General features: G+C 48.1%; 2 protein-coding genes and 1 non-coding gene across 7 annotated transcripts; all 3 read right to left on the reverse strand.

The window, feature by feature from the left end:
- Positions 1–575: 575 nt before the first annotated feature.
- LOC121199504 (ankyrin repeat and SOCS box protein 2-like) lies at positions 576–7,512 on the reverse strand. The gene is made up of 10 exons (XM_041064246.1): positions 7,406–7,512; positions 6,499–6,880; positions 5,498–5,608; positions 4,965–5,134; positions 4,735–4,890; positions 4,020–4,265; positions 3,262–3,433; positions 1,449–2,031; positions 1,172–1,325; positions 576–867 (listed from the first exon to the last, which is right to left on the reverse strand). The coding sequence occupies exons 2-10, from the start codon at positions 6,840–6,842 to the stop codon at positions 728–730; spliced, it is 2,076 nt and encodes a 691-aa protein (XP_040920180.1). The 5' UTR covers positions 6,843–6,880; positions 7,406–7,512; the 3' UTR covers positions 576–727.
- Positions 7,513–8,139: 627 nt separating this feature from the next.
- Positions 8,140–14,113, reverse strand: LOC121199467 (ankyrin repeat and SOCS box protein 2-like). Of its 5 annotated transcripts, none has more exons than XM_041064182.1 (9): positions 13,818–14,113; positions 12,635–12,973; positions 12,288–12,457; positions 11,395–11,571; positions 11,014–11,259; positions 10,763–10,934; positions 9,318–9,888; positions 9,019–9,172; positions 8,140–8,693 (listed from the first exon to the last, which is right to left on the reverse strand). In XM_041064182.1, exons 2-9 carry the CDS (start codon positions 12,964–12,966, stop codon positions 8,548–8,550), a joined length of 1,968 nt encoding a protein of 655 aa, XP_040920116.1. In that variant the 5' UTR covers positions 12,967–12,973; positions 13,818–14,113; the 3' UTR covers positions 8,140–8,547. The 5 variants fall into 5 exon arrangements, with proteins under 5 accessions (XP_040920116.1, XP_040920115.1, XP_040920114.1 ...); XM_041064181.1 differs by lacking the exon at positions 13,818–14,113 and adding an exon at positions 13,374–13,408 and having other exon boundaries at positions 11,416–11,571; XM_041064180.1 differs by lacking the exon at positions 13,818–14,113 and adding an exon at positions 13,374–13,408.
- Positions 11,761–11,833, reverse strand: trnal-caa. The gene has a single exon. It is a non-coding gene; the product is annotated as a tRNA-Leu (tRNA).
- Positions 14,114–14,312: the final 199 nt, after the last annotated feature.

The following is a 14,312-nucleotide window of genomic DNA, read 5'->3' on the forward strand; positions in this document are numbered from 1 at the left end:
ACGTCTCAGCATCATCAGTGTATGTTTTGTGTTAAAACAGTTTTAGATAAATTCAGATTTCCAGTCGCAGCAGTTTTACAGGTGTGAAGTTTCAGTTTGTGTGATTCAGGATTTAAATGCTCGGGTTCATGAGCCGTGATCAGTTAATCTGCTTTAACACAAACGTCTCAGGTTTGTTTAATGACACATGACAGCGTCTGTTTTCTGTTTCCATGGAGATTCAGCTCATTTCACGTCTCGTGTGTGGACATTAATCCAGGTCATTAAACTGTGGATGTGAGAGGACAGAGACAATACACTGCTCCACCTTCACATCATCATCATCAGTGAAACTGATGATTGTGCTCAGCATCTGATCGCTCAGCTTCAGTAACAGGTTTATGTTGAGCTTATATTTTTGTTGTTAATTAAAATTCTTCTTTTTTTTTAATAAATGCTTCAAACATCACAGACGGACGAGCTGCAGCTTCCAGGTGTGAGACACCTACAACTCTGACGAAGCAACATCGGCTTCGACCTGCTGAACGTCTACGAGTTTAAAAGTTGACTAAAGACCAAACACTAACCCTTTTTACTAAGTCAGCTTCAGTTTGTCCCTGAAAACATGTGGAAACGCTGTAATTCACTCAGTGATTCGAAAACTCTGAGTTTGAAACGACTCCAACGCTCTGCAGGGTCCTCGTGTCCTCCAGTAAACTGGATAAACTGGGTGAGTATCAGCTGCAGCTCAGCAGTCGTCGAACATTTCCTCCTGGTGCTGCAGGAAACGGATCAAACCTCCAGGCAGCGGTAACTTCTTCACACGTCGACGTTCAACCAGCTGCAGAATTCGCAGCCTGCAGAGCTGCATCAGAGGCCGCGGGGGAGCTGAGGAGAAACCACACAAACCATTAACTCTGCCGGAAACGACCAAACTGGTAACAAAAACATTTCCCTACCGACATGTTCACTGCAGCAGCACCCAATCAAACAGAGCACAGCATTAGCTCATGCTGTTTCTCCAGCAATGTGGCCAATCACATCCAGTCACATCCATACAGGTGCACACAGACACTGTAACCTGACACCGTCACTGTTTGCTGCTGCTCCAATACAAACTCTGCGTCGTTGATTTAACAGAGAACATCTGCTCACGTCCTTCATGTGTCTCAGCGATTCGTTTTTAACTCACTTGCTTTCTCCTTGATGATGCTCCAGTCGGCGTAGCTGTCCAGGTGTTCCATCAGTCTGGAGCAGAGAGTCACATGACCAACATAGTCCAATAGGACATCAATGATTGGCCCCGCCCACCGACTGATACTGGGGGCTGAGATCATCTCACAGAACTGTCAATCAGAGAATCAATCAAAAAATCAATGAACTAATCATTCAGGGAACTGTCAATCAAACAGCCACAGAACTGTCAGTGTATAACATGGATCAGCCTGTTTGGGCGCAGCTCAGGTCACCTGAACGCCTCTCCTCAGCGGAGTCTCTGCCAGTTCTCTGTTGCTGTAGCGGAGCTCATCTCTCTCTGATCGGGAGGTTTTGATTGGCGGATGTGGTTGGTTTCCATAGACACAGTCAAAGCAGGAGAGGGCGTGGCCTCCGTGGTCCAGCAGGTACTTGAACATGGGCAAATACTTCATGGAGAACATGTAGACGGCGGGGAAGGTGGTCGGGTGGGTGGGGATGCAGGCGTTGATGTCAGCTCCGTGCTCCACCAGTAGGGTGACGGTCTGGATGCAGCCCTGTCTCGCCGCCACCATCAGTGGCTTGAATATATCCAGGTTTGGGTCGGCGCCGGCCGCCAGCAGCATGCGCACAGCCTCGATGTTGTTGTTGATGACGGAGAAGTAGAGCGCCGTGCTGCGGCGGTCTTCGTACAGCTTTGATTGTTCTTCAGACAGCTGGGCGTTGACGTCGAAGCCCGCGTCAATCAGAGTCTCCAGCACCTCGTCCCGGTTACGCTCGGCCGCTACGTGGAGTGGGCTGATGCCGGTCCTCCGGACTCTGGCCTTACTGGTGGCTGGGATCAACATGGACACGATGCTGGAAACAGGCGAAATCACAGGAATCAGACCGACCTCCGACCTCGAGCATGACATCACCTGTCACCTGACAGGAAAGCTGCAGTAACTGTGCGTGGGTTTTACTGTTCTGTCGTTTCTTTGTTTCGCACGTCTCACTCGGTAAAAAACTCAATTAAGAATCTTTGAATCTTTGAAAAAGTGTTTTGTTGACATAGAGAAGCTAACGTGTTTGATGCTTCTGTAAAAGGTTAATCAACATTTATTAAGTTGTTTTGTTCACTGTTATAAACTTGTTTATACTGTTTAATTTTATGATTAATATGAAGAAACTTCCTGGTTTAAAAAGGTTAAATCAGAAATAAAGAATCCCACCATCCCTCATCACACCATCATAAAGAAACTTCATGTTTTTATTCAGATTAATGAACGTTTCTCTGAGTCCTTATGTTTGTTATTGTGTAGAACGGGTTGTGCCACCAGGTGGTGCCTTCGAGTGAGATGGATGGATTTTGAACTACAGTAACAACTTTGTAGCTTTAGCATGCTAGCAGACGTCAGACAGAGCAAACATCCTTTTGTGTTTGTTGTTTGTGTTTGTTCCTGTTAAAACTGTAGTGGTCAGTTATTATAATTTAATATAATATATAATAATATAATGTGATTTTCTTTTTTTTTTAAAAGAAGCAGACTGGTTTTTAACTTTGTCAGATATCAGCACCACCTGCTCTGCTTCACTTCGTCTGTCTCATCCAGCTCCTGAGTCAGGTCCTGTTTGTTGATTCCAGGTTAGTTAGTTTCCTGTTTTACTTTGAAATCACTAACCCCCTTGTCTTTTTTGTAGATTCACTTCCTGTCCTCCTTTGTTTCCCGCCTCTGTGATTACCTGTCCCATCCCTAATGTGTTGCACCTGTGTCTAATTGTTTCCCTGCCTTCTGGTGTAAAGTCTTGTCCTCTGTCAGATTGTCTCTGTTCAGTCCAGCGTTTGTCGCTTGTGTTGCTCCCTGTGTGTTTGGGTTTGTTCTCCCTGCAGTTTTTCCCTTTGCTTTACGTCTCTGATGTCTCTGCCTGATTCTGGTCGGCCTGTCTGTGCACCGACGCTGTTTGGATTAAAGACCATTATTCCTGTGTACTGGAGTCGTGCCTTTGAGCCCTCACTCTCTGACACTAACTATATAAACATGGATCTGAAATTGATTTTTATTTTTATTTTTATTATGAAACAAAACAGATAATAGTCAGTGTGCCTACGTGTCACTTCCTCTCTGGGCAGCAATGTGAAGTGGTAATAATCCGGTCTTTCCGGGTTTGTTGGCATCAGCGTTTTGTGAGAGGAGAAGCTCCACGATTTCCTCGTGTCCGTTTTTAGCAGCTTCGTACAGAGCGGTGGCTCCATCAGCAGCCTGGCTGTTTACATCTGCACCTGCAGGGAACAGGTAAGGCTTCAGGGTTCAGGAAGAGGAAGTCAGAGCTCCTTATCTGTGTGGACTGTGTGAGCACTATGTAAACACTATGTAAACTGAGAGAGGATACTGCACAACTGTTGGCTGTCCCCAAACCACTGAAACCATGTGCATGTAGCAGTAACAGTGGTAGCTACGACTGTTTGTTTCTGCTGTTTCAGGAGTTTCCACTGAGGAGGAACTCACCTGTGTTTCTACCTGAGGAACCAGGGACTAAATCTGATTTGACAGTCCAGACCAGGTGTCTCAGGCAGGTGCATGAGCTGTAGCGCTGACTTCCTACGAGGTTAAACTGAATTTTGACCTGAAAACATGTCTGATGGGATAAACAGGAAGGAAGTTCTTCACAATAAGAGCATTTTAAAATGATCAGATTGTTCGCTCTATGAAAACAGAGACGGAGACAAACTGACGTCTCCATGAGCTCACGTGTATCAGTTCACACTGACCAGTTAGTTTTCTGGGACCAGTCTGAGGCTCAGTTCAGATGATGTTGATAGCTAGCAGTTAGCAGAAGCAGTACTAGCACCGAGATCATCATTTTACCATGTTTGAGGAGGAAGCGCAGGCTGGCGAGCTGCCCGTTCTGAGCCGCGCTGAACAGCGGTGAGAGGCCGTACTTGTTGGTGAGGTTGTGTTTGGCTCCGGCCTTCATCAGCATCTCACAGATCTCCACGTTGTTTCGAACCACAGCTTCCTGCAGCGCCGTCCATCCCTGAATACAGTGAGTGTTCACTGAAGCTCCGTGGTTCAACAGCATCGCCACCATCGCAGCACTGTTTCTCTCACAGGCTGCGGAGGAAGCAAAGTCAAATTCAGATCAATAAACAAAGTATTTTCTTGGCGATGACACAGTTTTTCATGTCTTTACAGATGTTGACCATAAGGAATCCTGTTCTCTGATTGGCTGTCAGGTGTTTCTCCTATATGAGGACTAAAACAGTTGACCCCTGGAGCTTCACCCTGAGTTTAAGTGTCAGGATCATGATTGTGTTTCGATGTTCAGCCTTGAATCAGCAGAAACCATGGGACTGGTGTTGGATGGACATGGTCAGCACTGAGGCCGGTGCTGCTCTGAAGCAAAGTCCTTTAAAAAATATAAAGTAAATCTGACCAGAACAACAGGTTTTACAGTAGTAGGCATTAGAACCTGTCGTCTCCTGATGACGTCCATGGTTTAACACGTGATGTCACAGGAACTGTGCTGTGTTCGCATTTATTTGTTTGTTAGAACACCGCCATCACTTCCTGTCAGTGTTACCTCTGTAGAGCGGAGTCTCTTTGTCGTAATTTGCGATGTCTGGGTCAGCTCCATTTTCCAGCAGCATGTGAACGCATCGCATGTGGTCTCTGCTCACAGCGACCAGCAGCGCGGACTCCCCGCGCTCCGTTCGCTTGTTGATCATCCCCGGCTGAGCTGAGGACAGAGACACAGAGGACTTCAGTCTTCAGTGCTGTGACACCTTTGTGTGTGTGTCTGTGTGTGTTTACCTGACAGCAGGACTCTGAGACAGGTGTCCTGACCGAACCACGCCGCCTGGTGAATGGCGAGCCAGCCCGGTTTACTCGGCAGCATCAGGTTGGTTCCTGGACGCAGGGCTAAAGCTTTCACTTTGCTCACATCGCCAACGCGGATCGCTTTGAACAGAGGCTCCTCCTCCCTGCAGCCAAACACGCATCAGACACCTGTCCCACCTGACCTCACCTGTCCCAATTGACCTCACCTGTCCCATCTGTCCTACCTGAACTCACCTGTCCCACCTGACCTCACCTGTCCCATCTGTCCTACTTGAGCTCACCTGTCCCACCTGAGCTCACCTGTCCCACCTGTCCCACCTGACCTCACCTGTCCCCCCTGACCTCTTTTGTCTCACTTGTCTCATCTAAGAAAAAAATGAACAATAAAACACCAACCATGTTCTTCATGTGTCCCCCGTGATAACATTTATACCTGATGATCTCACTGACATGATACAGGTGAAAACACAGGTGACGTGTGGTTCCATGGACAGAACTGAACTCACTCTTCAGACTCCTGAGCGATGTGGACCAGACCCCCATCAGGTCTGCGATAAGCCACCATCTTCTTCCCAGAACCCGTCATGAAGTGACTGACCGTCCCATCAAATGTCTTCCTGCCACAACAACAAGACAACAGCCAATCAGAGCACAGCTCACCTGTCTCAGTTAAACCTAGAACCTAGATTTATCAAATGTCTCCATCAGAATAATCACACTGAACGTTTAACTGGATCTAGAATCAGGTCCTTGAATGGTTCCACATCCTGTGAGTATATGAAGTGTTTTTATTTACAACACAGTGTTTGGTTGTTCCAGGTTTGGGAGGAAGCTCCAGAACTTGCAGCATCTGAAGACAAATCAGAGCAGGAACCGTTTCTTTAGGTAAGTTAATGAAATTCTTTTGGTTCTGGTCTAAGACCTCAGTCCCTCCTGCCCCTCCCTCCCTCCCGCTCCTCCCTCCCTCCCGCTCCTCCCTCCCTCCCGCTCCTCCCTCCTGCTCCTGCCTCCCTCCCTCTTGCTCCTGCCTCCCTCCCTCCCTCCCACTCCTCCCTCCCTCCCTCCTGCTCCTGCCTCCCTCCCTCCTCAGTTATATGACTGGTTCTGTTCTCAGTTTATCTGATCTGCTCACACTGAACTGCATCTGCAGCTTGTGAATCTGATCTGGGGTCTGTCAGGACTCATTTATCTGTGTGGCTGCAGTGTTTCCACATGTTTGTCACATCTGCTTCTCTTATTATCTCACGTCTGTTTGGAGCTTTTCAGAAAGTGATGAATGTGAGTTTCCATAAAACTTCACAGCTGTGTTGTGATTCACCCGCCTGAGCTCAGCTCAGCTCCATCACATCTCTCTGCTCTGTCTTTTTTACCTTTTCAGAACATAACCTTCATCTGTCACCGTCTCCGTCTCCTCTGGTCTGTCAGAGCAGAATCTCTCTCTCTGTTTATTGATTTCTTCCATCAGTAAAATATTTCAGAGCAGCAGGAGCAGTGTGAGCTCACGTACAGATCAGGAGGCTTTTCACTGGGAGGATTCGGAGAGCTGTAGTGTGCGGTGGTCTGGGCTGCAGGGGGATTGTGGGAGCTGTGTTTGGGTTGGTTGATCTTTCTGGCCGCTGGGTTCAGACTGCTGTCGGGTTGGTGCAACAGCATGGAGGCAGCAGCAGGGTTGTTGGCTGCTGTGCTGGTTGAGTCGCTGGTTGCGTTGGCGTTGCTGCGGTGTGTGTCGGTCAGACTGCGCTCGATGGCGAGCTGCAGCAGCTCGTCGTCGCTCAGGTTACTGTAGAGAGAATAGTCCTCCGAGGCTTCAGCGGGAGCTGAGCCAGAGCGAGAGATGCTGGCTGCCGCCATGATGGAGGGCAACAGAGTTTCACCGTGGGAAAACACAACTGAAGAAAAACCAGTTACAGCAGGATTAAAGATCAGAGCGAAGCCTGAGACAGGATTCGTGAACTGACACGAGCAGCAGCTGCTTCTGACGAGCGACTCAGCTTCATGTGTCTGCGTGTTTTCATGTTGTGAATTTGAGCAGCAGCACAGATTCAGGTGAAACCATCTTTAGACTTTTTAGGAGAATATTAATGAAAGGTTGGATTTCAGACACGTGAACACGTAATGATGATGTTTTCTCTGTATGTTGAAGCTGAATGTGCAAAAATCATGTTTAGTTTTGTTGGTCCTGAGAGCGCTGGAATTCACGGTGGTGCCTGTGGGGGGCGCTGACACAGTTTTACACAGGTCTGCTTTCATGGTTTCAGTCTGTGGCATTAATAAACCAGTGTGCTCTGACCTTTAACCCAGTCACACCAGGATTAGTCCTTTACACAGTATTAGTCCATACTTTATACAAACTATTGAACTCAAAGTAAAACATCAATCACAGCAAAGCAGGAAGTGAGTGAATTCAGACTCACCGCGTTAACGTTTGTCTTTGTTAATCCAGAATTTCCTCCGAGTTCAAACACGTCCGTCTGTTTTCTGCCTGTAATGAAATCTGCACACGGCTCTGGGGGGGGTGGGGTGCCGTGGCAGGCGGCAGGACGGGGCGGGGGGGTGTTTATTTTAAGGACCTTCACTGTGAGTGTGCTGACCAGCTGATCTGTGCTCGCTCTAATGTTACAGTTATATGAACACGTGTGTTTGTTGGACGTAGCAACGAATCACAGCAGATGAATTGGAGTCCAGGACTCATTCATGAGATCTGTCCTGAGTCTGTTCAGGCTCAGCTTCACCTGTCATCTACCCTCAATTCATCTGTAAACTGGTTTAATCCCAGGTCTCAATCTGGTCCCAGTGGACGACCAGTGGACGTCCTGTTCCATTGAGACATTAATCAGTAAAGTTTCACACGGATGTTGAAACAAATCTGTAGAAAACTTGTTAAACCAGATCAAACTGGTTCAGACTCAATAAACAGGTTAGTCTGTCACTAACTACCTGAGCTACCAGTAAACCAACCAATCAGGTCGCCAGCTGATCAAAGTAACGTGTGTGTGTGTGTGTGTGAGTGTGAGTGTGTGTGTGTGTGAGAACAGATCAGAGTTGAACAGTAACAGTTATTCTTCTTCATCCGTTTATTATTCTGCATTTTAGAGAAATGTTTGTGAACAGAGTTAATGTGAATATTAATACGAATATTAATGTGAATATTAATATTTATATTGAAATAAATATGTTACATTTATGATGTAATTAAAAACTATAAAGAATCAGAGCATCAGAAAACGTTCGTCATACAAACTTATGTTTATGGCTCAAATCTGCAGTGACTTCGTTTGGACGTTGTTGGACAGTTTTGACTGTCGATGATGATGGTGATGATGATGATGAGTTTATTTTCCGGCTCCAGTTAATAGAACAGACACAGTGTGCTGACTCAGGTCAAAGGTCACAGTTAACATGTCTCTGACAGTTCATCTTTAAAAACACCAACATGTAAAATTCTTATTATTATTATTGTGAAATTTATTCATTTATAAAATCTTTCTCTTTACATCACTAACCAGGACGTCTGTGAGTCAGAGTCCAGGTCCTGTTTCACATGTATTGCATCATTTCAGGTGAGGGAGCAGTGGACGTCATACTGCAGGAAGCGGACGAGTCGGACAGGAAGTGGCAGCGTGTGCAGCAGTTTGAGTCGTCTGACTCCAACAAGACATCTGATCTTCAGCCTGCAGAGCTGCATCAGAGGATGAGGAGGAACTGAAGCACAAACACAGACAGGAGGACGGGTTAGACGTTTTACAGCTGTCCCTGTCCCTGAAACTCTGTCCCTCGACAGAGACAGCTCCACCCACAGCTCAGCCAGCCCGTCAGAGCAAAGCTCTCTGCGTTCTCAAAGCTTTTTATGACGTCACGAATAAAAAATAATATCGAACTCAGAGCTTTTCTACAAACTGAGAAACGTCTTTAGAAAGTATGGAGCAGCAACTTCAGAATTCTACAAACCTCCAAAGCTTTCCCCACCCATAGTTACTGTTGCTATGACAACAGCCACCTGTCTGTCAGTGTTGCTTTGGTTCCTTACGAGCTTTCAGTTTGATCGATGTCCAGTTGCTGCAACTGTCCAGAAGCTCACGGAGCCGAGAGCAGAGGTGAACGTGGCTGACGTAGTCCAGCAGCATCGAGATGATTGGATCAGTGACACGACAGAAGGACGAGCTGGAGACGACCTCGCAGAACTGAAACAAGATGGAGGACACTCAGAGAGGACAGAGGACAGACAACGAGGACAGAGGACACGCTCGGAGAACGAAAAGATACTGAAGGGAAAAGAACTGAAAATAAATGGTTTGATGGTCTTCCTGATTTTTTTACCTGACTCACCTGAATGCTGCGCAGCGGTGGCGCATCTCTGCTGACCTGCATTTCTTCGATGGGACGGCGTGACGGCGTGACGGCCGGATGTGGGTTTTGGCCGTAGGAACAGTCAAAGCAGGGCCGGGCGTCGCAGCCGTTGTCAAGCAGCAGCTTGAGCATAGGCAGACACTCCATGTTGAGCAGGATGGCAGACGGGAACGAGGACGGCTGCGTGGAGATCTGAGCGTTGGCGTTAGCACCGTACCTCAGCAGCAGCTTCGCCATGTCCAACCAGCCAAGCCGGACAGCGATGAGCAGCGGGTTGAAGAGGTCCAGGTTGGGGTCCGCTCTGGCCTCCAGCAGCATTTCAGCAGCCTCCAGGTTCCCGTTGTAGACAGAGAAGTACAGCGCTGTGCTCCGCCGGTCTTCGTACATCCTGGAGTGCTCCTCCGACAGCTCGGCATTGATGTCAAAGCCGGACTCAATCAGCAGCTCCAAGATGTCGTCCCTGTTCCTCTCTGCGGCGATGTGCAGAGGACTAATGCCACTGCGTCGGACTCTGACCCGGCTGGTGACCGTGATCAGCATCGACACGATTCTGGAAATACAAAGCGCAGAGTTCAGGGTTTTCCATGTTTGACCAAACATATGTTGCTGTCAGCTTCAGAATCGGATGATTGTGCTGAGCTCAGCAGACATGAATGTTTGGAATCTCAGATTTTCTCAGTCATCCAGCACGTGGTGTTTGGAAGTGTTATATGAAGACAAGTGGACTTGCTTGAGGTCCTTGAAGACATTTCACCTTTCATCCAAAAGGATCCTTCACCACCTGGTGGGGAGTCCCAGGTGTTTTACTTTACAAAGATAAAACAAATACAAAAGAGATAAAAGCAAAACGCAGTAAAGAACAGACGATGGAATCAGAGATTATTCTGTTTTCAAACGGTGAGTTTTGAGTCTGGATTTGAACTGAGGGAGAGAGTCGATGTGTCGGGAACCGGTGGGAGAGGTGGTGCTGAGGTGGGTGGAGGGCACAGTGAGGTAGATGGAGGAAGAGGACCTGAGGGAGCAGGATGGAGGAGCTATTCTGACTTTAACCAGGAGCCAGTGGAGTTGCTGCAGGGTGGTGTGATGGTGGAAACAGGTGATGACAGTTCCGGAGGAATTTGTCAGGAAACGGTTTGTGTTGCAGAAATGGAAATATGCAGCTCAGGGACAGTTACTGACGCGAGACTGAAACGACAGTGAACTCTGGAGGATGACGCCCAGACTCTTAACCTGGGGGGAGGGGAAACTGGGGAACTGAGCAAATGAGAAGCTGAAGCTTTTCAGATGAAGGTGAAACGTCTTCAGGAACCTCAGAGTCTGGCCACTTTCGTCTGGCACAAAGTCTGAGTGTTAATAAAAACCAGCGGCGAAGCCCAGAGCAGTTAATGATGATGAAGGTAAAACCATCTGTGATTGGTTCAGACCGTGTGTGATTGTTCTGAACGGCCACATGAAGAGGCAGCAGGCCCGACTTCATAGATCGGTTCGCGTCAGCCTTCAGGGAGAGCAGCGCCTCCACAGCTGAAACATGGCCGTTCTTACAGGCTTCATACAGCGGCGAGGCTCCATCGGCCGCCTGTCCGTTTATATCTGCACCTGGACAATACGAAAACACCTTAACATCACCTCCTGACCGGGGCTTCAGATGATTGATGGACAGGTGTGAGTGGCAGACCTTTCTTTGCGAGCAGGTGGATGACGTTGACGTGTCCCTGCTGCGCGGCAGTGAAGAATGGTTGGATGCCATAGATGTTTCTGGTGTGTAGACTAGCTCCGGTCTCCAGTAACATCCTGCACAGTTTCACGTGTCCATTTCTGCACGCTTCGTGAAGAGCAGTTGCTCCCTGACTACAGGAGAGGTTCACCTGAGCTCCAGACCTCAGCAGCAGCTCCACGATGGCTTCGCTCGGATGCTCACAGGCTAGAACACAACAATGAGAACAATGACGAGAACAATAACAAGAACGTGAACTGTTTTTATACAAGCTGTTGTCATTGTGCTAAAATCCCCCGTTTCCCTTTGATTTCACTGCAGCTTTCAGCTCTGTGGTGTCACCTGATGTTTCTGAGACGTCACCTGTGAACAGCGGCGTGTCGCGGTCCTTGTTGGCGATGTTTGGGTCGGCTCCGTGCTGCAGGAGAAAGTCGACACAGGAAACGTGTCCTCGCCCGGCGGCCAGAAGAAGAGCGGTCTGATTCGTCAAACTGCGTCTGTTCACTGAGTCAGGATAAGCTGAGGACAGAGGTCAAAGGTCAGATTGTCTGCGTTGGACTAATATGTCTTGGTTGAAGGAAGCTTGTCATGTCATCATCTGCCTTATCTAGGTCCAGGCCCAGGTCGCGGGGGCAGCTCCCGCCCAATTCACAATGCACCGAAGTCCTATGGCACCTCCACAGGTGGTGAGCCCATGAGAGGTGGTGCCACCCGGAGTGGGATTCAAACCCACGACCCTGAGAGGTTGAGTCTCATGCTCTACCAACTGAGCTAACCGGGCAGCTGAAGGAAGCTTTATTATTATTATTTATTTTGTTTTATTTCTGTGATTTTTAAAACATTCACCAAAGAAACTGATGAAAAGGCAGAAACAGAAGAAATGGTGTTTCAGTGTGAAGGCAGAGCCGAGGACGGACAGGAGAGAGGACAGGACAGGAGAGAGTCCTGTGTGTAGCACAATGCCACTACTACACACAGAGTATGAATAATAATAATACTGTTTCGCCTTCAGAATCAGAACGATTGAATTTGCTTTGAGCAGCTCATCGTGTGTCAGACAGAGGACAGTGCAGGTCGTCCATGGTCTGATTTGGTGACGTGATGGTAGAAGGAATGAAGCTGTGTGTGCAGGTGTGGGCGTGTTTTTCAGGCTGTGGATTCCTGGGTGGCTCCGCCCTCCTCCAAACTTCCATCCTGTCCTTCATCAGACCACCACCCTCAGCACCGTCACTCACCTCTGAGGAGGATCCGGACGCACTGCAGCTGCCCATAATAAGCTGCTTCATGAAGAGCGATCCAGCCTTCATCGTTTGGAGTCATCAGACTGTTGGACCTCTGTCTGACCAAACCCACCAACGCCTCAGCATCTCCATTCATAATCAAACACTGCAAAGGACTGAACTCTCTGAGTCAACAACAGAAAAACACCAAGAAGACCAGCGAGTGAGACAGAAGACAGAGACAAAGAAGAACCTGTGAACAGTTAGTAAACCAAAATCTGTTGAAAGATTATTGAAGGATTAGCAAAGAGACGTCCAGCAGCTGTCTGCGCTCAGACCTCAGGCTGTTAGCTCTGACTCACCGCCTGAAGGCTCTGTAAAGAAACCGTGACAGGGCTTCTGGGGGGTTCGCACAGTTTGGGACATCTGGGGGTTCTGGAGGTGGCGATGGGGATGGAGGTATGTGGTACCGGTGTCTGTGGGCCTCAGGGTGTCTCTGTCTGGGGTTTAGGTTTGTTTGGGTTGGAGCAGCCAGGGTGGGAGGAGCTGAGGATGATGATGATGTGGTCTGATCAGAGCCTGGGGGATGGTGCATGTCAGAGAGACTTCTCTCTACAGCAATCTGCAGCAGCTCCTCGTCAGACAGGTGACTGTAGATATTGTAGTCATCCAGATTCAGCTGAGGGACCGCCATGTTGGATCTAACAGGTGGAGAAAGAATCTGTTCAGCAAAGGTCCTGTGGTTCTGGGAACACTGTTTAACATAAAATCTCCAGTTACTGGGATAAGTTACTGCTCTGCACGTAAACTGAGTCAACCTCTTTGATTTTTGGCTGAACAAGCTGCCAGATCAGTGAATGTGACTGCAAGCCACGGAGGTCAGTGGTGTTTGTTTTCTGTGTCTTGACGCCAAAATATTCAAACACACTGAACCTCAGCTCTGAGCCGCAGACGCTCCAGAAAACAAAAACAGAAACAAGAAACAAACATTTGGAAACAAAACACGTCACAGCAACAACAAGAATCACACACAAATATAGCACAGCATAATAAACACAACATAACGTGACGTCTCAGACCTTACTAGTAAGTATCTCGTACTGTGACTGGAATCTGTCCATCACTCAGGTGCTGGGTCCTTGTGTCTTTGAGGTTTGGACACAGTCCTGTTTCCTCAGCTCAGCTGGTTGGACCCTGCACAATGGCCACCAAAGAATACCCCCCCCCCCCCCCCCCCACACACACACACACACACACAGGAGGTGTATATATGGAGGAACCCCCTGCAGTGCAGGTACTGAGCTCCCTCTGGAGGACGACAGTAACTGAACCAGGCGAATGCACCTGGTGAGTCTGAAGCTCATTGTCCTGAGCACAGACCTGAGACCCAGCTGCAGATCCCGGCTCTGTCTCTGACACAGGTATGTTGTATCCACAGAGACAACACATAACCACACACCCATGAAAACTTCATCCAGTGAGTCTCTGAGTTTGTGGTGATCTGAAATGAACATGAGATAACCGTGTGATGCAGGTGTGTCATACCTGTGAGACGGTCCAATCAGGACACGGTCCTGTCTCGGTTTTCAGCAGAAATGGTCTGTCTCAGAGAAACAGCGGAGCTGTGGCTGAGTTACAGCAGTTTCATTTCCTCTGCCAGCAGCAGGAGCAGAGAGTCAGCTAAAACTCTGATACTGAAACTTTGCTGGCTGAAAGTCAAAGTGACCAAACTGAGAGACTGAGAGACGCCCTGTCTGATTCTAACAGACTGACCTGCTCACAGCTACACTCACATATCGAAGAGTTTAAAACAATCCTGCACAGATTCATCATCTCACCTCTCAATAATAAACAGTTCAGAGGATTTGATCTCGTTGTGCTTTGGAAAGTTTTCATGTTGACGCTGATATAAAAGCACTGCATGCGTTTCATCATCAAACAGCACAGTCATGACCATGAACTGAACTTTGTGAATGAGTTTGGTCACTCATCAGCAGCCGTTTCCATGGAAACCGGTTCAGCTGCTGCAGTACGGGGCGT

This window comes from Toxotes jaculatrix, chromosome 19 (genome assembly GCF_017976425.1).
Source record: "Toxotes jaculatrix isolate fToxJac2 chromosome 19, fToxJac2.pri, whole genome shotgun sequence".
Classification (NCBI taxonomy): Eukaryota; Metazoa; Chordata; class Actinopteri; family Toxotidae; genus Toxotes; species Toxotes jaculatrix.